The 26,675-nt window shown below is 49.2% G+C and overlaps 2 protein-coding genes, 1 long non-coding RNA gene and 1 other non-coding gene across 11 annotated transcripts in view; 3 read left to right on the top strand and 1 right to left on the bottom strand.

Moving 5' to 3' along the window:
• On the top strand, positions 1-7,117 carry Fam50a (family with sequence similarity 50, member A). The gene is made up of 13 exons (NM_138607.3): positions 1-293; positions 1,645-1,729; positions 1,832-1,931; positions 2,395-2,540; positions 4,398-4,474; positions 4,605-4,671; positions 5,110-5,171; positions 5,336-5,412; positions 5,783-5,837; positions 6,018-6,066; positions 6,159-6,229; positions 6,360-6,470; positions 6,928-7,117. Exons 1-13 carry the CDS (start codon positions 183-185, stop codon positions 6,934-6,936), a joined length of 1,020 nt encoding a protein of 339 aa, NP_613073.2. The 5' UTR covers positions 1-182; the 3' UTR covers positions 6,937-7,117.
• Positions 4,330-4,397, top strand: Mir7092 (microRNA 7092). Its single transcript, NR_106060.1, has one exon. It is a non-coding gene; the product is annotated as a microRNA 7092 (primary transcript).
• On the bottom strand, positions 5,336-15,258 carry Gm39520. The gene is made up of 4 exons (XR_878127.3): positions 15,138-15,258; positions 14,698-14,763; positions 11,468-11,609; positions 5,336-6,290 (listed from the first exon to the last, which is right to left on the bottom strand). It is a non-coding gene; the product is annotated as a predicted gene, 39520 (long non-coding RNA).
• Plxna3 (plexin A3) overlaps positions 15,258-26,675 on the top strand; it is a 16,400-nt gene continuing 4,982 nt past the window's right edge. The window contains exons 1-27 of one of the 8 annotated variants that reach the window (XM_030251258.1): positions 15,258-16,183; positions 17,937-18,560; positions 18,637-18,820; positions 18,935-19,474; positions 19,936-20,118; positions 20,515-20,643; positions 20,714-20,814; positions 21,193-21,316; positions 21,400-21,556; positions 21,641-21,740; positions 22,011-22,125; positions 22,266-22,466; positions 22,738-22,834; positions 22,969-23,159; positions 23,245-23,390; positions 23,460-23,580; positions 23,687-23,823; positions 23,940-24,110; positions 24,374-24,467; positions 24,549-24,788; positions 24,879-25,022; positions 25,102-25,336; positions 25,427-25,569; positions 25,658-25,914; positions 26,038-26,104; positions 26,210-26,356; positions 26,434-26,593. In XM_030251258.1, coding sequence (XP_030107118.1) covers positions 18,683-18,820; positions 18,935-19,474; positions 19,936-20,118; positions 20,515-20,643; positions 20,714-20,814; positions 21,193-21,316; positions 21,400-21,556; positions 21,641-21,740; positions 22,011-22,125; positions 22,266-22,466; positions 22,738-22,834; positions 22,969-23,159; positions 23,245-23,390; positions 23,460-23,580; positions 23,687-23,823; positions 23,940-24,110; positions 24,374-24,467; positions 24,549-24,788; positions 24,879-25,022; positions 25,102-25,336; positions 25,427-25,569; positions 25,658-25,914; positions 26,038-26,104; positions 26,210-26,356; positions 26,434-26,593 — 4,138 coding nt within the window. In that variant the 5' untranslated portion in view covers positions 15,258-16,183; positions 17,937-18,560; positions 18,637-18,682. The other 7 variants (XM_030251259.1, NM_008883.2, NM_001358129.1 and 4 more) reach the window with 7 other exon arrangements.

The following is a 26,675-nucleotide window of genomic DNA, read 5'->3' on the forward strand; positions in this document are numbered from 1 at the left end:
ATCAGCTGACTAAATTGCCGCCGCCACTGCCGTCGCCGTCGCCTCCACGACTTCTCCAAGCAAAAGTCACTGTTGCCGCTGTCGTCGCTGCCAACGCCGCCGCTGCCGCTGCCGCTGCCGCTGCCGCTGCCGCTGCCTCCGCTGAAACCGCCACTGCCTTCGCTGAAACCGCTGCTGCCACCATGGCCCAGTACAAGGGCGCTGCAAGCGAGGCGGGACGCGCCATGCACCTAATGAAGAAGAGGGAGAAGCAGCGTGAGCAAATGGAGCAGATGAAGCAGAGGATTGCAGAGGTGTGGGCCAGGCCGGGGCACCTCAGAGCTTGCGCTCCGCGCGGACCCCCTGGCGGTCTCCTGCCACTCGTCTCTGGGAGACCTCAACAGTGGGCTATGAGTGCCCGGAGGGCGGGCCCCGCGTTGGTGGCGAGACTTGCTGTGCATCTCTAGTAACAGAAGTCAGCCGAGACAGTCTAATCTATAAAATGGGCTCAGTGTTGGTCCATGTCAGAGATGGGGAGCACACTGATGTTGGGTGAGACTCCTTGGCACTCCTCCTGAGTACAGAGCTCCCAGCCTTCCAATGCTTATTGGGAAGACCCCACTTCCTGTGGAGAGGCACAGGGGTATGCCACTGAGTCTCACTCATTACAGAGTACTAGAGTTTCTCCCAGGGTTTGTTTAGTGAGTGGTCGCTGCATTCAGAAGCGCGATACCAAGCTGACCACAGCTTGATCCTTTGGGCAAGACTCCTGAGAGGAGCAGGGGGCCTTAGCTCTCCAGGTGAGAGCAGGCCCTATCTGGGGAAGTGAGAAGACAAACGCCCAAACCAGTCTTCAGTTGGAAGTTTTTTTGTTTTGTTTTGTTTTTTGTTGTTGTTGTTGTTTTGGTTTTTTGAGACAGGGTTTCTCTGTGTAGCCCTGGCTGTCCTGGAACTCACTCTGTAGACCAGGCTGGCCTCCAACTCAGAAATCCACCTGCCTCTGCCTCCCAAGTGCTGGGATTAAAGGCATGTGCCACCATGCCCGGCCAGATGGAAGTATTGTCCACCCTCAACTATGCTTGTATAGACACCTAGTCCTACAGTTCCGGCCTCATTGCCTCATTGGCAGCTGGAAGTTTGCCTCTACTGGCTACTCATTTGGAGGTCCCTTCAGAGTACCTACAGGGCACTTATTAATATGGGGTCAGGCTGAAGAACAGTGGCCTTCCAGAGAGCTGCTGACAGCATCCTGGGCCAAAAAGGAGAATTCCAGGGTCTGGACATTTTGATCCCTCTTTTTTTTTTCCATTTATCTCTTCCTGAAATCCCGTGGCTTGGGTCTCAGGAGCTTCAGCTTAAAGGCTGAAGGTGAGTGGTGGTGGCTACAGATTACTGAGTGGGTGCTGGGCCCCAGCAGGAGACCTGAAGAGGGGGCCAGAGCAGTTCAGGGATGCCAAGAGAAGGACCTCCTTTGGTTCCTTTAGCCTTCCCAATTTCGTGGACCCTTCCAGACAGAAAAGGAAGGGAGGGTGTCTTTCTTTTCTAAGATCATGTCATAGCATGTTAAGGCACAAATTTCGAACTAGGGTCTAGAACCCACAGCCACTCTGTCACTTCCATAGTGAAGTGGTAGATGGCCTTCACTGATATGTCCCTCCTCTGCAGGAGAACATAATGAAATCTAACATTGACAAGAAATTCTCTGCACACTATGATGCTGTGGAAGCAGAGCTCAAGTCCAGTACTGTGGGTGAGCAGGACACATGTACCACCTTTTTTTTTAGTCCTAGGTGTCACTCTTTTGCTGGCCCTGGCTGACTAGCCTTTCTTCCCATGTCTTCTTGCCTCACAGGTCTTGTGACTCTGAATGACATGAAGGCCAAACAGGAGGCACTGGTGAAGGAGCGAGAGAAACAGCTGGCAAAAAAGGAGCAGTCAAAGGAGCTACAGCTGTGGGTCCCCCATCCTCAGCAGCTCTCCCCTCACAGTGCAGCTTAGCGCTTGGGAACTCCTGGGGGTGGGTCAGGCTGTTCCATTCCCATTCCATAGGGAGAACCCATTTCCTGCTTTGGGAGCAGTTGTGGTATCTATTGAGCTCCACACTGGTTCTCACTTTCCAGGTTTATCTTTCTTTCTGTTCCTCTGTAAAGGTGGTGAGTCCTTTCTGAGCCCTTTCTTTTTCCTGGGTGCCTGAACAGCCTGCATTGTCCCCATTCCTTTCTGCCCCATGCTTGATGTGTCACAGAGTCCTGCCCTTGAGCTTGAAGTGACTAGGGCAAATAGAATCCCTCTGGGGTGCTGGGGAGATCCAGCCTGTGCTGAGTGGACCCCATGCTAGGCACACAGTGGCTCTGGGTCAGGGAAGGGGCCTCAGGGCAGGAACATGGGGCATGATGGCCACCCATGCCTTGGTAGGAAACTAGAGAAGCTTCGAGAGAAGGAGCGCAAGAAGGAGGCCAAGCGGAAGATCTCCAGCCTGTCCTTCACCTTGGAGGAAGAGGAGGAGGGAGTTGAAGAGGAGGAAGAGATGGCTATGTACGAGGAGGAACTGGAGAGGGAAGGTGAGGGTACAGCCCACCAGAGCTCTCTTCTGGCATTTGTGCTGACATTTGGGCCAGCAAAGAAGAAGCACACTCTTTTTTTTTTTTTTTTTTTTTTTTTTAAATTTTAGCCTCAGTCACCATGAGACAGAACTAGGCCAATAGCCCCTTTATAGGAGCCACTAGTGTGAGAAGTTATCAGAGTACTTCTAGTGCCTGGTCTAAAAGGATCCAGAAGCTGTTCTTTGCAGCACATAGGATAAACTAAGAAGGGGAGAATATAATCTGGACTAGCCTTGCCTGCTAAAACTTTCTGAAGTAATGGGAATGTTTGTGAACACACTGTCAAGTATGGTGACTGCTCACCACGAGCAGCCACTGGACAATGATTAATTGTGATTGGTGAATTGGATCTACACTTGCTGAAATCCTGTGCCTCCAAAGTACAACCCTATGTATGCACATCTGTTCTGTGCCTTGCCAGGCCACAGGGTCAGTATGGGCTCAGGACACTCAGAATTGCTGCTTTCCCTAAGCACGGGGGAATTACTATACTGCTCCCTTCCACAGTAATTTTAGCACTACATTTAACCCAACAGTATCTGAAATAATACCATTACTCCTTATTTAGCTAGCTACATATTCAGTAGTACTCAGGGGTATATGTATAAAGTAGTGTTGTGTTTTGTTTTGTTTACTTCATTTATTTTGAGACAGGGTCTTATCCTGCTTCCACCTTAGGAGCTGTTCTATAGTGCACAGACTAGTGGAAAGGTTATCAATCTCACTGTGTATCGCTGGGGTTTTGTTTTGTTTTTTTCAGATAGTCGTTTTGTTTTGGTTGTTTATTTGTTTTTCGAGACAGGGTTTCTCTGTGTAGCCCTGGCTGTCCTGGAACTCACTCTGTAGACTAGGCTGGCCTCGAACTCAGAAATCTGCCTGCCTCTGCCTCCCAAGTGCTGGGATTAAAGGCACCACCATGCCAGGTCAGATAGTCTTATTATATATCCTAGGCTAGCCTCCAAATTGTACTGCTCTTGCCTCAGCCTTCTGAGTGTGCTAGGATTACAGGTATTTGCCACATCATCTAGTTCACTGGAGCTTTTGAAAAGCACAGCCTGGTGTATCTTCCCCTTCCAACTGGAGATTTCATTTTGTGGTCTTAGCAAGGACCTGGATACCCAGCGCCCTGACATTTTTGCTGTTGTTGTTTTAGTTCATGTTTATTATTTATCTAGGTTGTTAGTTTTGTTTTTTGTTTGTTTTCTTTCTAAGAAAGGGTTTCTCTGTAGTTTTGGCATGTCTGGCACTCATTGTGTGTACCAAGCTGGGCTTAAACTTAGATCCACCTGGCTTTATTCTTCAAAGTGCTAGTTCTAATGGTATGTGCCACCATGGCTGTACAGGTCAGTAGTTCTTTTTTTTTTTTTTTTTAAAGATTCATTTATTTATTATATGTAAGTACACTGTAGCTGTCTTCAGACAATCCAGAAGAGGGAGTCAGATCTTGTTACGGATGGTTGTGAGCCACCATGTGGTTGCTGGGATTTGAACTCCGAACCTTCGGAAGAGCAGTCGGGTGCTCTTACCCACTGAGCCATCTCACCAGCCCAGGTCAGTAGTTCTTAAAGCAAGCTCCAAGAGCCTGAGAGACTTCATAAATGTTCGTTAAATCAAAATCATTTTCAGGCCAGGCATGTTGGTACACTGATTTTAGGACTTGAGAGGCAGAGGCAGGCAGATCTCTCTGAGTTTGAGCCCACCCTGCTCTACATAGAGAATTACATCCAGGGCTACATAAACGTGATTATGTCTAAAGGCAAACTCACAGAATCATTTTCTGAAAAAATAAAATGTTCTTTGTTTTGTTTGCCTTAGAGATCACCACAAAGAAAAAGAAATTGGGGAAGAACCCTGATGTGGACACAAGCTTCTTGCCTGACCGGGACCGGGAGGTAAAAACTGCTTGGCCCTGGTACTGACTTTGGTGTTGATCATGAACTTGGTGGAGACTCTGGCCCAGGGTTAGGTTAATACTGCACCTAGAGCAGCCCTGAATCTCATCATTTGTCCATTTTGTCTTAGGAGGAGGAGAATCGGCTTCGGGAAGAGCTGCGCCAGGAGTGGGAAGCCAAGCAGGAAAAAATCAAGAGTGAGTGCTATAGCTACATATGGTGGCTTGGTCTGTCTGTCACCCAGCACTTAGGAGACTGAGGCAAGAGGGTCTGAAGTTCAAGGTCATCTTTAACTACATGGCTAGTTTGAAGCCAGCCTTGGCTACATGAGACCCAATGTGTGGTCCAGTGTTGGGGCAGTGAGAGAACAGGGCTAAGGCCCAAACAGTTTTCTTGCAAATACCTAAAGGTATGTACCTATATACCCCAAGGAAACTGTAACCTCAGGTCTGGAGACCAAGAGGCAACTCGTTTTGTTTTTTGAGACAGGGTTTCTCTATGTAGCTATGGCTGTCCTATAACTCACTTTGTAGACTAGATTGGCCTTTAATTTAGAGATCCGCCTCTCTCTGCCTCTGGAATGCTGAGATTAAAGGCTTGCACCATCACCTGGATAAGGCAACTCTTCTTTGTAGGTGAAGAGATTGAAATCACCTTTAGTTACTGGGATGGCTCTGGGCACCGGCGCACAGTTAAGGTAGGCAGTAGAAGGCCTCCCTTGGCTTAAATTCAATGGAAAGTAACTGACAGTCTTGACTTGGGAAACCTCTGTGGGTAGCAGGGTGGGTCTCTGCTTTCTTGGAAGTATTTCTTTGGGCTGTTGTTTTTTCTTTTCAACTTGAAGTATACCTACTTCTGCAGATGAAGAAAGGCAACACGATGCAGCAGTTCCTACAGAAAGCACTAGAGATCTTGCGGAAAGACTTCAGTGAACTCAGGTGAGCAGAGGATGCACTATGTGTGCCTGTGCTGTGCATCTGTGAGGAGGCTGACTTCCCAGCCAGGGCATCAGACAACCCTGCTGACTGCTCCACAGCTGGGAAGGCGGAATGCTGGGCACTGAAATCCTCAAAAAGGAGAGCTGTGCTCTTTTTTCTTACCTTCCTGCTGTAGAAAGCATAGGTGAGAGAGCCCTGCCTTGGTGGTATGGTCCAGAAGTGGAGGACACTGGAACTCCCGTCCCAGATTCATTAAACTACACAGCTTCCCTTAAACTTTAAGGCTTAAAGCACTGTGGCCAGCACTTCCTGGCCCCTTGTGGCCACTCTGATGACTTCTAGTTGTTGTCCTCTCCTCTTTTTCCTGTAGGTCAGCAGGGGTGGAACAGCTCATGTACATCAAGGAGGATTTAATCATCCCCCATGTGAGTTCCTTCAACCCTGGGTCATGCACTCTGTGCTTTCATAGGAGAGTCACCATACTGCTGTGCACTCTTCCAGGGCTGCTGAACGCAGTGATACCTGCAGGTAGAGGTATGGGGAATAGTGGGTGATAGGACCCCAGAAGGATTATCAAGCTGGTCTTTCTCATCCTCTGCTCCTAGCATCACAGCTTCTATGACTTCATCGTTACCAAGGCACGAGGAAAAAGTGGTGAGTAATTCTATCTTAGTTCACCCTGTAACTTGCTCCAACATATTGAAGGAGAATAGCATGGCCTTGAGCTTACTGCTTCTCTCCTACAGGGCCACTCTTCAACTTCGACGTTCATGATGATGTACGACTGCTCAGTGATGCCACTGTGGAGAAGGATGAGGTATGATGGTGCCATGGCACTGGGCAGGCAAAGGTGCCCTGAACCTGTCAGGGAGGTTAACCTTGGGGAGAAGTCAACAGAAAGGCAAGGTCAGGTAAGATGGTCCTGAATCACAACTTTCATTCCTCAGTCACATGCAGGCAAAGTAGTGCTAAGGAGCTGGTATGAGAAGAACAAGCACATTTTTCCTGCCAGTCGCTGGGAGCCCTATGACCCAGAAAAGAAATGGGACAAGTACACGGTAAGGAGGCAGGGAAGACAGGCAGGAAGGATAGGTCCTGGGAAGACTCTTCTTAGTGGTTCTGGTGCTGGACTAGGCAACTCAGTCAGAGAGTAGGACTCATCCTGGCTCTCAGTGGCCCTGCAGTCATCTTGCTAGGAAACTAGAGATAGCTAGTATGACATGGTAGCACATACCTGTAATCCCACCACTAGGAAGGCTAAGGCAAGACGAGCACAAGTTCCAGCCACCCAGGCTACATAGCAAGACTCCTGTCACACACACACACACACACACACACACACACACACACACACACGGAGAGGGGGAGGGGGAGGGAGGGAGGGAGGGAGGGAGGGAGAAGGAGAGGAATGAAGGGACAGGGAGTAGAGAATAGGGTGGTATGCTAGCCTATCCTGCTTATTTTATTTCTTGGCTTTCATTCCTTGTCCTATGTGTCCCCTTTTCCTCACACCAGATCCGGTGAGCATCCAAAAGTGGACATGACCTTGGCTCTCCCCAGCGTGCCTCCATGTCTCCAGGGCTCAGGTGACCATGCCAGAGCCCTCTGTGAGGATGGTAGTTGCTATTCCTTGACCTGATGTTATCATTACTGATTTTCCCTTTTACAATAAAAAAGTCCACATGTTGGAGCTGGAGTGCCTGCATTATAAGAACCTGCGCTTTATTTTATAGCATATTTGTGTTGGAGGGAGGCATGTAAAAACAAGAAGACAACCCTGGTTGTTATTCTGTTGTCCAACTTTTTTGTTATTTGATACAGGATCTTTCACTGGCCTGGAACTTGTCAAGTACACTAGGCTGGCAGGTTGGTGAGCCCCATAGAGCCACTTGTCTCTACCTCTCCAGTGTTGAAATTACACATGTATACTGTCAATGTTGGGCTTTAAAAATATGAATTCTGTGGCTAGGGAGATGGCTTAGTGGTTAAGAGCACTGACTATTCTTCCTGAGGTCCTGAGTTCAATTTTCAGCAACCACATGGTGGCTCACAACCATCTGTAATGGTATCCAATGCCCTCTTCTGGTGTGTCTGAAGACAACTACAGTGTTCTTACTCACTAATTAATTAATTAATAATAAATAGTTATTTAAAAATATGGGTTCTGGGGATTAAAGTCATAATCTCATGTTTGTAAGGCAAACATCTTTATCAACTGAGCTATCTCCTCAGCTGTAAAACACTTGGAATAAAATTTATAGAATATTTTGGTCATTTTTACCAGATGTATGGTGCACACCTATAATCCTAACACTTGGGAGGCAGAAGCAGGAAGATCATGAGTTTGAGATTAACCTGGGATGCACAGCAAGTTCCATGCCAGCCTGAACTGTGGAATAAGATCCTATGTCAACCTCTTCCACAGACCACACGAAAGGATTCTTCATTTCACCCATTCATTTTATTTTATTTTTTGAGACAGGTTCTTTTGGCATAGCCATAGCTGTCCTAGAACTTACTCTGTAAACCAGGCTGGCCTCAAACTCAGATATACCTGCCTTTGCTTTCCAAGTGCTGGGATTAAAGGCGTGTACCACCACTGCCTGGCTATTCTGTTCTTTAAAATGAGGACAAATCCTCAGGCTTGCCCAGGGCTCTGGAATGGAAAGGGAATACTTATTTAAGCCTCTTTCCATGTCCTTGTGTCATCTTGTGTTTCCTAAATGCATTTCCCATGGGGTCTTGGCCAAGCAACCTCTCCCAGCTTCTCCCCAGTCCCAGCACTCACAGCTGCTATGGGGCCTTGAAGTCACTGTTTACTTGCCATATCTGTCTACCCTGCTCAGCTGCATGGGCACTGCTACAGCTTCAGGGGCAGAATCCAGCTAGGGGTGGGCAGTGCACCTCAGCTTCTAGTACCAGTGGCCCTGACATCTCAATGGCCAGTTCTCAGTTCCTCTTGGGTAAGTGGAGACAGGCTGACCTGCTTGGAAAGTATGGAATGTCAACTGACATTCCCTTCCTTGTTGAGGCCAGGTGCTTGTTTGTGCCATGAAGAGCACCTTGTTTCCCTGCAAGTATGAATATCTGATGGTACTATGTAGTGAGCTTTGCTCTGATTGGAGGAGGCCTGGCTACTAGCTATGAGCTCTTATGTCCTTGACCCTGTACCTGTGGTAGAGATGTCTAATATCACTTGGAGGAGAGCAGAAGGTAGAGTAGAGTAGGTCAGGGTACCTTAGGGGGAACATTGAAGAAGGTAGCTAGACCTAATATATATGCTGGTGGGAGCCCTGGATGGGAATCTTCTAGTCCTCTGTGGTGCCAACTCCAATCTGTCTTTTAAGAAACCATCAGAAAAGAAGGCACTCTGGAGGGAGACTCCCTTCTCTGCTATCTCATCCATGTATTAGTGCTTCAAGTCCCTTCTTTAGCCCCTGAGTTCCCTGAACTCTACATTCATATAGATCTGAGGCCCAAAGGACTCTGAGCCTAGGTAGGTCACACCTAGATAGGAGCTACCTCTAGTCCTGCATCTTCTAGAAAAGGAAATCCTTAAAAGTTCGATCCTGAGTTTTCATGGAGGAGACTATTTCCTGGAAACAACTTCAAGTGCCTGGGAATTCCTTAAGGTCAAGATTAAAAGGATAAGAGTTTGTAAGGAAAAAAGGCTACTTTCAGGCTGGAGAGATGGCTCAGAGGTTGAGAGTGCTGATTGCTCTTCCAGAGGTCCTGAGTTCAATTCCCAGCAACCACATGGTGGCTCAGAGCCATCTGTAATGGGATCTGGCACTCTCTTCTGGGGTACAGGCATATATGCAGGCAGAACACTGTATACAATAAATCTTTTTTAAAAGGCTACTTTTTTGTTTGTTTTGGTTTTGGAGACAGTTTTTTTTTTAAGACTTAATTATTTATGTATAGGAGTACACTGTCTCTGTCTACAGACACACCAGAAGAGGGCATCAGATCCCATTACAGATGGTTGTGAGCCGCCATGTGGTTGCTGGGAATTGAACTCAGGACACCTGGAAGAACAGAGCAGTCAGTGTTCCTAACCACTAAACCATCTCTCCAGCCCCAAGACCGAATCTTTATGTAACTGTGGCTATCATGGGACTTACTCTGTAGACCAGGCTGGCCTCACTCACAAAGAGCCACCTGTCTCTGCCTCCTGAGTGCTGAGATTAAATGAGACACATCAACATGCCTGGCTAGAGAGGTCACATTCTTGTGGCCAATGAAGACATAGAATGGTGTTCCATGGTGGAACACAAGATCCCTTTGTCTGAAATGTTGGGCTGTATTAGTTACATTTCTTGTTGCAGTAAAACACCTGACAGAAGCTACTTACGGAAGGGGGGCTGGAGAGATGGTAGAGATAGCTCAACAGTTAGTATTAGCTGCTCTTCCAAAGGATTGGGGTTTTATTCCCATTACTCACATGGCAGCTCACAACTGTCTGTAGCTATAGTTCCAGAGGATCAGACAGCCTTACATAGACATATATATATGCAGGCAAAAAAACCAATGCACATTTTTTTAAAGGAAAGAAGGAAGGGTTTATTTTGGCTCACAGTTTGATGGTGCAGTCCATCATGGCAAAGAAAGCATGGTGGCAGGAGCTTGAGGTGGTCACATTGCATCCACAGCCAGGAAGCAGGGAAAGGTGAAAGCTGGTACTCAGCTTAGTTCATTCATTCATTTATGCATTCCAGGACTCTAGCCCATGGCATGATAGAAGAACCCACAAAGAGGGTTCTCCTATCTCACTCGATCTTGTGAGTCTAGAATCTAGACAAGTTGACAACACTAACCATCAGAGAGGCCAAGCTGGAAGAGTACAACTAGAGGGGCTAGTTCCTCAGATTCCTGTGCTGTGTGGCCACTGGGGTTTAACTGTCTCTGTATGAAGCTAATTCTTGGAGACTAGTACTGGCCTGAGGAGGGTTAATTAGGTGTGACACAGTCTCAGAGGTAGAGATCAGAAGAGAACATAGAGCTGCAGAAAGAAGTAGAGGAGCTATGTTCTAGAAATTCATGAGTTCACCAAGGAACAGGTGTAGGTGTAGAGTGTGTACAGAGGTAGTACAGTGAGAAGGGAGGCTATTGGTCTGCTTGCTTAGGTTTCATTCCTGTTTCTTTCATTTTATATTTCTTTTGCAGTGCTGGAGGTACACTGAGAGTACTCTGCCACTAAGTAACACTCTCATCCCTTATTTCCTATCACTTGTGTGCAACAAAGAAATGAAAAATGAAGCAAAATGATGGATCTTTTCTGGCCAAAGGGCATCACTAACATGTAGCATGATATGAGGTAGGAAGGTGTGGACAGGAGAATTACGAGTTTGAGGCTAGCATGGGCTGCAAAGCACTACTATACACGAAAGGAGTCAGGGGTTAGGGGAGAGAGGAAGAAAGGTCTGGAAAGTGGGATGATATTTAAATGACAAGAAGCCATCAAGTAGACTTAGTGGTGTACACAGAATCCCAGAACTAGGGAGCTAGAGGCAGGAGAATCAGAACTTTAAGGTCACCCTTAATTACATGGTAAGCTTGAGGCTAACCTGAGCTACAAGAGAGCATGTCTCAAAACAACGAAATCCACAATCATGTAGGAGACATTTCTAGGTGTGTCTTTAAGTGTGTTTTCAGAGAGGTTTAACTGAGGAGGAAACACCTGCCATGAATATGGGCAGCACCATTCCTTGGGCTAAGGTTCCAAATTGAATAAAAAATTTTAAAAAGAAAAAAAGGAAGAAACGAAAGAAAGAAAGAAAAGAAAGAAAGAAAAAGAAAGGAAATGAAGAAAGGAAGGAAGAAAGGAAGGAAGGAAGGAAGGAAGGAAGGAAGGAAGGAAGGAAGGAAAGGAAAGGAGAAAGTGAGTTGCCATCACTCTCTGCTTCAGTATGATTAGATACCTTATCACCAGGTCTTTTTGCAAACTGTGAGCCAAAATAAACTCTTCTTTCTTTAAGTTTTTTTTCCTTTAGGTATTATGCCATAGTAGTGAGAAGAGTAACTAATACAATGCTCTTATCCCCCTCATATTTACCTTGAATGGTCAGCTGGAAGCCAGCATGGATGGCAGATAGCAAGATACCTCATTCATTCCCAGCAGCAGGGTTCTGGCCCAGTCTTGTTACCACATGATCACATTGGATGTGATCTACCCATTGATTCTCCATTCTGTCTCTCTATGCAAAGATAACAGCGTATAAATATGCATCCTGCCTCATACTTTTGTATACAAAGTGTAGATTGCCTACACACTCCTCTCCCTGGTCCCGTGTGTCATTTGATACCTGTCTTTTCATATCACACATGCATAGCCTTGTTATTTGTTATGCCATATAGAGAATATTGGAGATATCAACAGTTTCCTCCCAAGGTTTGTTCTGTTTTGCAACCCCAACAGCAGTATGAGAGCACCAGATCCCCTGAGCTTTGACTGCAGAGTGCCAGGCTTTGTACCTATTAGCTAAGCTCACATGGAAGACACAGAGACAGTGTCTCTCAAGTGTGATGCTTTGAAAAACTTACTGATTCTTTGTGAGTCTTACATCATGTACTCCACTCCCACTCATCTCCCTGTCCTCTTGTATCCACCCTCTGCCCTTACAATGTCCCCCTCAAAAGAAAAAAAAGAGAGAGAATAAAACAAAGCTTAGAAAATATCTCATCATGGAAGCTCTGGTGTGTCACAGTGTGCCCCACAGTATAACCTTTTGTTTACACATCTTCACTTGTAAAGTTCATTGCAATGAGTCATTAGTCTAGTTCAAGGTCTCTAGCTTCTGTCACACCATCAATATTAGATATTTACAGAGACTTTCCAGTTATCCTGTTGTTGCCCTGTGTCATGGATATCTTGCAGCTGCAGCAGTTCACAGATGATGTAGATTTTGTGGTGGGCCAACTCAAAGCCCTGGATCTGGGCCTGAGTTAGGTAACTGAGCTGACCAGTTCTACCATATCCACACCATCAGGGTGAGCTCTCCAGAACTCCTCAGGCTAGGCCACCCAATGCCTCCATCAGCTAGAAGCAGGATCTGCTCCTGCTTTTATGCCCCTGGGGTGTTTCACCTGTGCCCATACCTCCAGAGCAAGTTTCACTGTGCTGCCCAGTTGAGATACTTGCTCGTTCTCCTAAGTGCTGCAGCTGGTGAACAGTTGGGCCAGTTTTCCTTCTCATGCCCTTGGCCAGCTCTAATGTGCTGCCCTGTTGAGGTGCAGGACCTGCTCTCCCAAGTGCTACAAGCTGGTGAAGGGTGGGGACACCTCATCAGCTCTCATAATCCCAGGGCCAGCTTCCTGCCTGCCTCTGCCTGCCTCAGGTGGTGAGGAGGCAAGGGGGCAGAAGTGTAGGATATATATATATATATATATATATATATATATATATATATATATATGTGTGTGTGTGTGTGTGTGTGTATGTACATATATATATAACATATATATATAAACATATATATACATATATATTTGTTTGTTTTGAAGATTTGTTTATTGGTTTATTTGTTTATTTGAGATAGGGTTTCTCTACATAGCCTTGGCTGTCCTGAAATTCACGCTGTAGACCAGGCTGGCCTTGAACTCAGAGATCTGCCTGCCTCTACCTCCCCAGTGCTTGGATTAAAGGTGTATGCTACTACCTCCCAGAGAAAATTTATTTATTTTTATTTTATGTGTATGGGTGTTTTGCCTACATGTGTATTTGCCTCTACCTTCCTAGTGTGGGGGCTATAGACATGCACAACCATGCCAAGTTTTGGTGATCTTTTGTTTGTTATGTTTATACATCTGTGTTTGAGTGTGTGTGTGTGTGTGTGTGTGTATGTGTGTGTGTGTTTGTGAATATTGTCATAGTGTTTATGTAGGTCAGAGGACAACTTTCAGGACTCAGTTCTTTCTTTCTATATGGGGGTTGTAAGAATCAAACTCAGGTCTTCAAATTTGGCAGCAAGTGAATTATCTTGTCAGCCTCTCTAAAAAAATTTTAGATTTATTTGTTTTCTATGTATGAGAGTTTTGTTTGCGTGTAGGTAGGTATTCATGGAGGTTAGAATAGGGTGTTAACTGGAGTTACAAATGATTTTGAGTTACCATTCAGGTACTCAGAACCAATTCCAGGTTCTCTGCAATAGCAATAAGTGTTCTAAACCAATGAGTCATTTCTTTAGCCTTCCATCTTAAAAAAAAAAATCCAGAATCTAGGTACCTTCCATATATGGGGAAGAATAGTCTTTATACCATCTAATATAAGCATATAAACACTTATATACCATCTAATATAAGCACTTATATACCGTCTAATATAAGCATATAAACATTTTCCTGGTCTTTCATGTATTTTAGGATGCTGTTCTTCACCTTATTCATTGAAAACAGTGTCAGCAATTGAACTCAATACTCTAGCCAATCCCAGAACTTGGAAGGCAGGGGCAGGGAGATTACTGCGAGTTTAAAGACAACCTAGAAGAATATTGGTCTACATTTCAGTGAGTTACAGAGCTACACAGAAAGTGTCTCAAAAATCCTAAAAGAGGGTTTGGGGAGATGGTTTAGCAGGTAAGAACCTTTGCTCTGTAAGCATGTGAAAATGAGTTTGAATTCTCAGCACACATGTAGAAAGTCAAGCATAGGTATACATGCATCCACAAACACAACTTTGGGGGAGCAGCAACAAGTGACAATAAGTCACAGAGGGAAAGAAGAAGACAACAAATGTTCTGCTCTGGCCTCCATACATGTGCAAAGTACAGATGCTTTCCACACTCATGTACTGACACATATGAATACAAAAGAAGTGCAATCCCAATTTTTGGAATGGTGGTAAAGGTAGAAAAAGTTATATGATCATTTCTAAACAAACAATACATAGAAGTGTTTCTAGTAATGTCTTAGGGTTTTACTGCTATGAACAGACACCATGATCAAGGCTACTCTTATAAGGACAACATTTAATTGGGGTTGGCTCACAGGTTCAGAGGTTTAGTCTATTGTCATCCAGACAGGAAGCACAGCAGCATTCAGGCAGGCATGGGGCTGAAGGAGCTGAGAGTTCCACATCTGGTTCCAAAGGCAGCTAGCAGAAACTGACTTCCAGGCAGCTAGGTATTAAAGCCCACACCCACAGTGACACACCTATTCCAACCAGGCTACACCTCCTAATAGTGCCACTCCCTGGCCCAAGCACATACAAAGAAGTAAGCAAACAGCCCAAAGAGGAAAACAAAAAAATGTGTCAGTTGATGAAAGAATAAATAAAATGTGGCTTACCCATGCAACAGGATATTATTTGGCCCCAAAAGGAAGTCTTGATCCATGGTACAACTCTGACAAAACCTGAAAATATTAAAAGAATGAGTCGACATAAAAATATATTTATATTGTATAGTTCCATTTATTTGAGATATCCTTAAGAGGCAACCCCACAGTCAGTAAGGACAGAGCGTTTCCCAGAGCTTGGGTATATATATATATGAGGGGAATTGAGACTGATAGCTAACTCCTACAGAGTTTCTTTTAGAAGTGATGAAAATGTTCAAGAATTAGATGGCAGAAATGGTTGCACATCTTTAGGATTATATTAAAACGCCACTGAATTGTCTGTATACATTAAATACAGGACTTATATGAAAACTGAATTATATCTCAATAAAGCGGTTTACAACGGAAAAAAAAAGAGGCTAGAAAGATGGCTCAATGGTTAAGAGCACCTGCTACTGTACTGCAGCTCTATGGTGTCTAATGCTCTCAGATGGTCTTCTTGGGTGCGTGCGCATGCACACACAAAGAATAACTGTAGCAGTGGAAAATACTTGTATTCCAGAACATGGGAAGGTGAAGCTGGAGGATCACTGTAAGTTCAAGGCCAGCCTGGGGTACAGTAGGAGGCACTATCTCAACACAACATGGAAAAAATGCAGCTGTGATGGCATAGACCCATAATGATCCCAGTATTGGGAGGATGAAGCAGAAGGGTAGTCAGTTCGAGACCACTCTGTACTAAAGGGAAAATAAATTCAAGAAAAAAAAGAGAAAGCAATGGAATTAAATCCCAGATTCAGCAGATTCAGAGTCATGGTGACTTGCTGAGGAAAGAACTAGGTGAAAATGGCTATAAGTTGCAGTACTCCAAGCTTCGTGGCGGGTATTAGCCCACCAGTTTATGGATCATTGGAGAAAGAGCCCTGAGTTAGGGGGCAATCTTTGTTTGTGCGGTTTTGTTGGACCGGCCAAAGCAATATCTTGCAACAGTAGCAGGTGGCCACGGGCTCCTGGAGGCGCGCACTCCAGGCCCAAGGGGGTGTGGCGCGGCCGCGCACAGATTCCAGGGTTGCTGAAGGCAGCAGGCGGGGAGCTGGGGGTGTGGAGAGGCCCGCGCCTAGGACTCAGCCATTGAGCAAAGGGGGCTGTTCTCAGGAAGGGATCCCCAGAGACCCATGAGAGGCTTGCTTCTTGCACTAGAGTCCTGGGCCCCAGGGCCTAGCGGCCTCCCCCAACCGCCATGCGCTCTGCTTCTTAGGGCCCCGGCCCGCCCTCTCTGGGAGCCCCCTCCCGGTGTGGTGGTACGGTCCGGGTTTAAAAGGCCCAGGCGGCCGCAGGCCAGCCCAGTGTGTGGGCGGCGGCGGTTGCAGATTTTGCAGCGTGCGAGGCGAGGCTGCGGGGCCAAGCGAGGGGGGCGGCTGTTGGGCACGGGGCGGGGGGGCACGTCCACGTGGCCACGGGTGGCCACCCCGAGTCAGTCGCGGTGGAGGGACAGGTAGGTGGTCGCCATCCTTAAAGCCTGTGCGCCAATAGTCTGCTGGATGGCAGAGGTTTCAGACAGCCTGGGGGTCCAGATGGTTTCTGGGGTCAGGCCCTGTCCCTCCCTACCTCTCCAGACCAGGCTTGCCAAGCACTCCGTACCCTGAGCGGGAAGAGACAGCCAACTCGATCATAGTCCTATTGGTTGATAGAACCCTTTTGTAGAGGAGGAGCAGCATCTCTGAGCATTGCTGTAGCCTCTGTATTGACTAAGGTATCTGCGGGTCTGCTCAGGGTGCCCCCATTGGGGGCAGGACTGGTTGGGTTCATGGCATAGAGGGGAGCATTGTGGAAGAGCGGGCTGTGGACCTGCATATTTATATGGAGCTTTCCTCATCATCGCGCTCTTTGCTGGCAGGACTGTAGCAGAGGGGCTGGGTGCGACTGTGATGCTTGAGGTTGCCACTTAGAGGTGGGGGCTGGGGTGGGGTCTTGGGCTGCCAATTACCACTTTCCAGGTCTCCTTTCCAACCTGTCCCGGCCAGTTCCTAAAATTTGGCTTTTCTGTAGAGTGTAGAAGAGGTGAAGGTAGGGTGCAGTCGCTTTTCTCTTTTGCTTTCCTTTCTTCTCTGGTTGTTGCATGAGGGGTCTGGGATGCAGACCCGACAAAAGAGCCCCAGAGCGCTGATCACTCTGAGCTGAAACTTGGCACTTTCAAGCTGGAATTGCTCCATGTTCTAGCAAATGCTGGCTTTTCTTTCTCTTTGCTGTGGCCCCCACCCCCCACCCCATTCTGAGTCCCTCCTGTGTCTCTTGGGAATTGGGCACTGAGAGGGTAGCACTGAGCTCTGCCCCATTAGTTACAGAGACACTGCTCTGCTGTCTTTGCAGCCTGGGGCTGGCTGGGTGTGGCCCGGGGGGTGAATGCCAGCATTGGCCCTATTTGTTTAGGGGAAGGGGTAGTACTCCATAGCCTTAAGGCTTCAACTGTATTTGAGGATGCTGGTTTCTACATATAATACTTCTGGGACTCTCAAAAGTGGGTTATACCCTTCTGCCAATATCCCTCTCTGACTAACCTTTGGCTCTTCAGGGAGAGCCACACAGGCCTGGCAGAGCATTTGTCTGCCTGTGTCTGAGCAAAGCTTGACTGATGTCTGTCTCAGCGAGAGTCTTGGCTTTGTGTTGCAGTGGAAAGGCCAGACAGCAGACTCCTGGATAAGCAGCCAAGGCCCTCAAAGGGAGAAAGCACCTGAGGCCATGAGTTGGAGATGTAGTGGCACTGAAACCAGTCTCAGGCCTTAATTCTCCAGAGCTTTGCTCTAGGACTCCTGCTAGCAGTGCCACTAACAGAGAAGCACCCCTGACCCCAACTTGTGTTTGTTCTCTCCCTGCATTTCCTAGTGTGTAATGTTAGGGTCCCAGTTCTGGGAGAACCTTCCATTCCATCTTTTCTAGCAGCTGACTCTGATGCCCCCTTGGGTGTGGCCCAGTTGAGACAAGGCCTCTTGGCTTCTTTCCAGTACAGGAGTGGGAGATGATTGATGGCCTGCAAGCTTGCCTGTGCTTGTCACTCATTCATTTGCCCTATTAGAGGCCCCTCCCCTCTTTCAGCCTCAGTCACCATCTGGGGCTTTATCATGTTGGATGAGTTGCCTGCCCCTCGATAGCACTGAACCTGGCCTGCCAGGTTCACTGGGTCAGACAGGGCAGAAGGAGGGAGAGTAGCTTGGGCCTGGGGCTGATTTGCACTTGCTGTCTCTCCTCAGGCCTGTCCCTCGTTACAGCTGCTGGTCATGCCCACTGTCTGCCTTCTCCCATTGCTATTCTTCACCATAGGAGGGTGCCTGGGTAGCAGCAGGCCATTTCGTACCTTTGTGGTAACAGATACCACTCTGACTCACCTGGCTGTGCACCGAGTGACTGGGGAGGTGTTTGTAGGTGCCGTGAATCGAGTTTTCAAGCTGGCTCCAAACCTAACTGAGCTACGGGCCCATGTCACAGGGCCCATTGAGGACAATGCTCGCTGCTACCCACCTCCTAGCATGCGTGTGTGCTCCCACCGCCTGGTGCCTGTGGACAATGTGAACAAGCTGCTCCTCATAGACTATGCAGCCCGTCGTTTGGTAGCTTGTGGCAGCATCTGGCAGGGCATCTGCCAGTTCCTGCGTCTGGATGACCTCTTCAAGTTGGGTGAGCCCCACCATCGCAAGGAGCACTATCTGTCAGGGGCCCAGGAGCCTGATTCCATGGCTGGCGTCATTGTTGAACAGGTCCAGGGGCCTAGCAAGTTGTTTGTGGGCACCGCTGTTGATGGCAAGTCTGAGTACTTTCCCACCTTGAGTTCCCGTAAGCTCATCGACGATGAGGACAGTGGAGATATGTTCAGTCTGGTGGGTGAGCTTGTTGCTTTTGTCTTCTTTCCCCTGGTTCTTATGAGCCCAGGTCTTATTCACTCCTTTCTCTCAGTCCTGGCCCTGCTTCTTAGGAAAACTTTGGTTTGAGAGAGGAATTTATGACCCTTCACTGTCACATAGATGTAGACCAGCTGTTGAGGACAGGAAGATGGGCAGAGTTTACCTGTGGAAAGTCTGTCTATAGAGAGGCTAAGGTCACCTTGCACTCTGTGGCATGGAATCCAGTAATTGTCCAGGTGGGGCAGATGGGAGATCACTGGGGAAGCCTTTAGAAAACCGCATTGTTGGAACAGGGTTGGGAAGTGAAGGTGGGCCTTCACCCTGCTCTCATACTTTGTTCTAATCTCCAGGTGTACCAGGATGAGTTTGTCTCTTCTCAGATCAAGATCCCTTCAGACACATTGTCCTTGTACCCTGCCTTTGACATCTACTACATATATGGCTTTGTCAGTGCCTCCTTCGTGTACTTCTTAACGTTGCAGCTGGACACCCAGCAGACGCTGTTGGATACAGCAGGCGAGAAATTCTTCACATCCAAGATCGTGCGCATGTGTGCAGGGGACTCAGAGTTCTACTCTTATGTAGAGTTCCCTATTGGCTGCTCCTGGCGTGGTGTGGAGTACCGCTTGGTGCAGAGTGCCCATCTGGCCAAGCCAGGCCTGCTATTGGCCCAGGCTCTGGGTGTGCCAGCCGACGAGGATGTCCTCTTCACCATCTTCTCTCAGGGCCAGAAGAACAGAGCCAACCCACCTCGGCAGACCATCCTTTGCCTTTTCACCCTCAGCAGCATTAATGCCCACATCCGGCGCCGAATCCAATCGTGCTACCGTGGAGAGGGCACGCTGGCCCTACCCTGGCTACTGAATAAGGAGCTGCCCTGCATCAACACCGTGAGCCCTTTGCTTGCCCTGCTGTCCCTGTGCCGGATATGACAGCTCTGTGGCTTTCTGCCTTTCTGCTGAGTGGCTGTCTGTCCAGTCCTAGGCTTGGCATGATCATGGGATTGGCAACTTAGTTTTGACACCCACACTACCTTACTTGAGAGCCTTACTCTCTTTTCTCTTCTTTTCTCTTGGCCAGTGTCCTGTTTGTATACTGCCATTTTCCTTTTCTGCCTCTATATTCATTCCCACCTTTCTCCTTGCTCTATCTCAAGTCTAACAGGGTCAGGCTTCTCCTCCTTGCCCCGACTTTCCATCCCCAGTCCCATTTTCCCATGGGGTCCTAGGGGAAACAAACTGTCAAGCATGTCTGGAGGGCAGTGGCTTCCAGGTTCTGCTCCTTTACAGAATGTGAAATCTGATAGCATCTGTTTAGCTTGAACTCTCACTCACCCCTCCTGTGTCACCAGCCTCTGCAGATCAATGGAAACTTCTGTGGGTTAGTGTTGAATCAACCATTGGGTGGCCTACACGTGATTGAGGGGCTACCCTTGCTGGCTGACAGCACTGATGGCATGGCCAGTGTGGCTGCCTACACCTACCACCAGCATTCTGTGGTTTTCATCGGTACACGCAGCGGTAATTTGAAGAAGGTTGGTCCTAGAACCCTTGTCTTATGTGATTGGGGATGTTTTTCACACTATGGGAAGAAGGGCTGAGGGACAGAATGTGAACATGAGCCTGGATAACCCTGAATAGGGTGTAATAACTTCCCAGGTTAGGCTCCAAGAACTGAATCCTGTTCCTTTGGTGGCTCCTCTGCCATCTACCTTCGCCAGCATTGTTCGAAGGTAGCATTTGTCTTAGTCTAAGGCTATGGCTGTTGGAACTATAAGCCTACAAACTGAATACAGACTCAAGGAGGCCATATCTGACCAGCTCAACTGTAATCTAGAAAGTCCCTGGCCGAAGAGCGTGCTCTGGGTGCAGGGAGCTATGGTAGCATGAAGCTGGCTTGTCATTTTCTCTGTCCTGGTCTTGTGGCTCAGGTGCGGGTCGATGGCTCTCAGGATGCCCAGCTATATGAAACGGTCTCTGTGGTGCAGGGCAGCCCCATACTTCGAGACCTGCTCTTCAGCCCTGACCACCGACACATCTACCTCCTGAGTGAGAAGCAGGTGGGCCCGTGGTGGGTGGTGGTGTGTGGTGGGGCAAGGGTGGGCTGTGTGCTGATGTGGCTGTCCCCAGGTGAGCCAACTCCCGGTGGAGACCTGTGAGCAGTATCTGAGCTGTGCTGCATGCCTGGGCTCAGGGGACCCACACTGTGGTTGGTGTGTGCTACAGCACAGGTGAGGGAAGAGGGTGTGGGATGTGGGGCAGCAGTGGGCTCCCTGGGGCCATTATCTTGGGAGACAGAGGATTTAGGAGGACCTTGCCAGCTGGACAGGAGCCAGCCACACTTGCTATACTTTCCTTCACCCACCTGCCCAGTTTTTCCCAGCCTTGAGCCTTCCCCCCTCCCTTCTCCTCCACTTTCTCCAGCTAATGAGCGGAACTTCTACCCTGAGTGACGTCCCTTGGATCTCAGGGGATGAGGCCAAGGTACACTGTTGCCTGGCAGTATGAGCTGGGTATGCTGTCTTCTGTCCCACCTCAGCCTCTTACTGCACCCCCATCTGGGCCCTCCTGGGACAGTGCTCGGACTGCTCTGGCCTGTCTCCATGCAGGTGCTGCCGTGAAGGGGCCTGTCCAGGTGCCTCTGCCCCACATGGCTTTGCAGAAGAGCTGAGCAAATGTATACAGGTGCGGGTCCGTCCCAATAATGTGTCAGTGACATCCTCTGGGGTGCAGGTAAGTGACATAGAGGATACTTGGCCCTGTATATGCTTCATGAGGGAGGGTGCACCCTGCTCTGAACCCTCTGCCTTCCCCAGCTGACCGTAGCCATGCGCAACGTGCCAGACCTCAGTGTGGGTGTGAGCTGTTCCTTTGAGGAGGTGACTGAAAGTGAGGCTATTCTGCTGCCCTCTGGAGAGTTACGATGTCCTTCACCATCCCTTCAGGAGCTCCAGACACTTACCAGAGGGCATGGTCAGTGGGATGGGGCAATCTGGGGTGTTGTGGGGCAGGGCAGAATTCCAGACTAGTTGGCAATAGCCATCTGGCTTGCTGCAGGGGCCACTCATACTGTGCGGCTTCAGCTGCTCTCCATGGAGACTGGTGTGAGGTTTGCTGGGGTTGACTTTGTCTTCTACAACTGCAGTGCCCTCCAGTCGTGAGTACCTGGTCCAGAATCTGTCCCTAGCCCTGGGGATAGTAGATAAGTGCTCTGAAATATATAAAAATTGCACTGTAACTTTCTCTAGGGTTCAGGGGTGAGTTGTTGGGACTTCCTGCTGTCGCCACTTCTGTCTAGTCCTGATGTGCCCTATGTGGCTTGGGCAGGTTCTGCCTACCCTATTCATTTGTTCCCCAATGTGTCTTGTGGGTGGGTGATACAGGTCGGTATGACCTCTGTTATTTCTAAAGCTACTCCCCCCTCCAGGTGTATGTCCTGTGTTGGCAGCCCTTACCCCTGCCACTGGTGTAAGTACCGTCATGTGTGTACCAGCCACCCACACGAGTGCTCTTTCCAGGAGGGCAGGGTCCACAGCCCTGAGGTGAGGTGGTGCAGTGCACCGTGGAAGAGGCTGGGCTCCTTGGGGGCTGGCCTCTCACATTTTTTGTTTGACCTCCCATTTCCATGGGCCTGGAGAAGGCGGGTAGACCAGTGTGCCTCTAACAAGTGTTCTCCTCCCAGGGCTGCCCTGAGATCCTGCCTCAAGGGGACCTCTTGATTCCTGTGGGTGTCATGCAGCCTCTAACTCTGCGGGCTAAGAACCTGCCACAGCCTCAGTCCGGACAGAAGAATTATGAATGCGTGGTCCGTGTACAGGGACGGCAACATCGGGTACCTGCAGTGCGCTTTAACAGCAGCAGTGTGCAGTGCCAGAATGCCTCGGTAAGACCCAGAGTGCAGGGTGGGCCAGCCAGGAATAATTTGTTTTGTTTGTTTGTTTTGTTTTATTTTTGTGTTTTGTGGTGTGTGTGTGTGTGTGTGCGTGTAATATTTTACTGTATTTTGTATTTGGTTGGTTTTGGTCTATGCCTAGCTTACTTATCTGGAAACCTTTTTTTTTTTTTTTTTTTTTTTTTTTTTTTATAAGGGATTCCTAAAGTGGGCAAGGATTTTGCTCATCTTATTTGTGCTCATGTGGTTCCATTTTTCTTAGTACTTCTATGAAGGTGATGAGTTTGGTGACACCGAACTGGACTTCTCTGTGGTTTGGGATGGAGATTTCCCCATTGATAAGCCTCCTAGCTTCCGAGGTGAGGGGTGACATGGGGCCAAGGAGCATGGCTCCTGGGGCAGGATTGGCACTGCTGGGGGCAAGTCTGTAGGTCCTAGAGCCCCCTGCTTTTCTGCCATTGCCTGCTCCATCAGTAGTCTCCTGTGCCTGCAGCCCTTCTTTACAAGTGCTGGGCTCAGCGGCCTAGCTGTGGCCTCTGCCTCAAGGCTGATCCCCGATTCAACTGTGGCTGGTGCATCTCAGAGCACAGGTGCCAGCTGAGGGCTCACTGCCCAGCTCCCAAAAGTAACTGGATGCACCCAAGCCAGAAGGGTGCCCGATGCAGCCATCCCCGAATCACCCAGGTTAGCTTCACCTACAAATCCTACCTTGCTTGTTAGGCATGTGTGAGTCTGGCCTGATCTTCTTGCTTCTTCTCCTGCTCTGCAGATTCATCCACTTACAGGACCCAAGGAGGGTGGCACCCGGGTCACCATTGTGGGTGAGAACCTGGGCCTCACTTCCCGTGAGGTTGGCCTTCGAGTAGCTGGTGTACGTTGCAACTCCATTCCCACCGAATATGTCAGTGCTGAAAGGTGAGTGTGGCTATGTGAGCACCCTGTCCTTGTTTACCACAGCTGGTCCTGACCTTCTGTGACTCTTAGGATCGTATGTGAGATGGAGGAATCGCTGGTGCCCAGCCCACCACCTGGGCCTGCTGAGCTCTGTGTAGGGGATTGTTCTGCTGACTTCCGCACACAGTCCCAGCAACTCTACAGCTTTGTGGTGCGTGGTCTAACTAGCCCCTTCCCCTTCCCTATCTGGGAAAATGTGGAGTGTCCCTTGGATCAGGCTGGCTTCTACCTCCTCTCAAGGGCTGCTTCTTCCTCAGACCCCTACATTTGACCGTGTGAGTCCCTCTCGGGGCCCAGCTTCTGGAGGCACTCGGCTTACCATCTCTGGAATTTCTCTGGATGCCGGCAGCAGGGTCACAGTGATTATAAGAGATGGCGAGTGCCAGTTTGTGAGGTGGGCCTGAGCACAAGCCATCTGGAGTTGAGCACTGATTGTGTGAAAGACTATGGGGGCAGGGTAGGTGAAGGTGCCAGGCCATCTGCTTCATGCCTACCTGCTTACCTGTGTAGGAGAGATGCCGAGGCAATCGTGTGTATCTCACCTGTCTCCACCCTGGGCCCCAGTCAGAGCCCTATCACCCTTGCCATCGATCATGCCAACATCTCCAACACTGGAGTCATCTATACCTACACCCAGGACCCTACGGTCACACACCTTGAGCCCACCTGGAGCATCATCAAGTGAGACCCTGAGGAGAATGGGGTTGAGGACTGAGTTGGGGCTCTGAGAGTCTTGGGGCCTTACCTATTACTGGGGCCTTGGGTCATCAAGTGGTTCCTCCTTCCTGAGCCCTCATCAGTAGGGGCCACAGAGTTGTCCTGCCCATATAGAGCCTGGCACCTGCTGAATGAACCAAGGTCAGAGGCTCTGAGCTCTCAGAAAATCCTTGGTAACTTTGGACAGGGTGGGGAAGGGAGTCTGAGCTCTTTACCCATCTCTGCAGTGGAAGCACCTCCATCACTGTGAGTGGAACCCATCTGCTGACAGTTCAAGAACCCCGTGTACGAGCCAAGTACCGTGGTATTGAGACCACTAACGTGAGTAGTGGGTTTCTACCCCTGTTCTACCATTGCTACTCATGGCTTCATGCGCTGAGATGATTGCTGTTGTCTTCACAGACATGCCAGGTGATCAACGACACTGCAATGCTATGTAAGGCCCCTGGCATCTTCCTTGGGCACCCTCAGCCTCGGGCCCAAGGCGAGCACCCTGACGAGTTTGGCTTCTTGCTGGACCACGTGCAGGCAGCCCGCTCCCTCAACCGTTCTTCCTTCACCTACTACCCTGATCCCAGCTTTGAACCACTTGGGCCCTCTGGTGTGCTAGATGTCAAACCTGGTTCACATGTTGTATTGAAGGTGCTGGGGATAAGGATAGGGAGTAGAAAGGAGGGGAAGAACCGAGAGCTGGAGTGCTTGACTGTTTCTGTGTGGGTTATCCACTACTAGGGCAAGAACCTGATCCCTGCTGCAGCTGGCAGCTCCCGCCTCAACTACACAGTGTTGATTGGAGGACAGCCATGTGCACTAACTGTCTCAGATACTCAACTTCTGTGTGATTCCCCAAGCCAGACAGGCCGGCAGCCTGTTATGGTGGGTATGGGCTCAAGAGGCCACCAGGGCAGCCCTGGCTGTGCATGGGAGTTGGTTCACCTCAAGCTTGCCCTTACAGGTGCTGGTGGGTGGCCTGGAGTTCTGGTTGGGCACGCTGCACATCACTGCTGATCGGGCACTGACCTTACCAGCTATGGTGGGGCTAGCAGCAGGGGGCGGGCTCTTGCTGCTGGCCATCACTGTTGTGCTGGTCGCCTACAAGCGTAAGACTCAGGATGCAGACCGCACACTTAAGCGGCTTCAGCTACAAATGGACAACCTGGAGTCTCGTGTGGCCTTGGAGTGCAAGGAAGGTGCCTAAAGCAGGGGGTGTACCACATTGTGTGAGAGCTGAGGGACTTTCCTGCTTCTTGTTCAACTCACTCTACCGTATTGTTTCCCAGCCTTTGCTGAGCTGCAGACTGATATCAATGAACTGACAAACCACATGGATGGTGTCCAGATCCCCTTCTTGGACTACCGGACCTATGCTGTGCGCGTGCTTTTCCCTGGCATCGAGGCTCACCCAGTGCTCAAGGAGCTGGATGTGAGCCTCCTACCCCCAAAGCCTGCCCATATTCTGTTTTCCCCAGAGCCACCACTACCTACTCTCTGAGATTCCCTGGTCCCCACAGACTCCCCCCAATGTGGAGAAGGCCCTGCGTCTATTTGGACAGTTGCTGCACAGCCGTGCCTTCCTGCTCACCTTTATCCACACTTTGGAGGCCCAGAGTAGTTTCTCCATGCGTGACCGTGGTACTGTGGCCTCACTCACCATGGTGGCCCTGCAGAGCCGGCTTGACTATGCCACTGGGCTGCTCAAGCAACTGCTGGCTGACCTCATAGAGAAAAACCTTGAGAGCAAGAACCACCCAAAGCTGCTATTGCGCAGGTATGTAACTGTCTTGCTTGGCCTCTCCTCCAGTCCTGTCTTCCATTTCCTGCTTGGGCCCCTACCTCTGTTCAAGTCTCACCCTTGTCAGGCCAGGGCCTTAGGACCTATCTCTTACCATAGGACAGAGTCGGTGGCTGAGAAGATGCTCACCAACTGGTTCACATTCCTGCTGCATAAGTTCCTGAAGGTGTGCTGGGGTGGGCTGGGTCGCAGGAGAGGAATGTCCGGGGGTGGGAGCAATTGATTGATAAGCCAGACAGGCAGCCAGCTATGCCCCTAACCCTGGGTGTAGGAGTGCGCCGGGGAGCCACTCTTCCTGCTGTACTGCGCCATCAAGCAGCAGATGGAGAAAGGTCCTATTGATGCCATAACAGGCGAGGCCCGCTACTCCTTAAGTGAGGACAAGCTCATCCGGCAGCAGATCGACTATAAGACCCTGGTGAGCATGGGACTATGCGAGCAGGAAGTAAGGTGGAGCCTTGCTTAGGAATCATGCTGAGGTTCCTTCACTCTTAGACTCTGCATTGTGTGTGCCCGGAGAGCGAGGGCAGTGCCCAGGTCCCTGTGAAGGTTCTTAACTGTGATAGCATCACCCAGGCCAAAGACAAGCTGTTGGATACTGTGTACAAGGGTATTCCATACTCTCAGCGCCCCAAAGCTGAGGACATGGATTTGGGTAAGGTCCCTCCCTTTTCTCCTAGCTCCCACCTATCCAATCCCTCCCAGGGAGCTCTCATATTCTGTATCTGAGCTCTGTT

Source organism: Mus musculus, chromosome X (assembly GCF_000001635.26).
Source record: "Mus musculus strain C57BL/6J chromosome X, GRCm38.p6 C57BL/6J".
Lineage (NCBI taxonomy): Eukaryota > Metazoa > Chordata > Mammalia > Rodentia > Muridae > Mus > Mus musculus.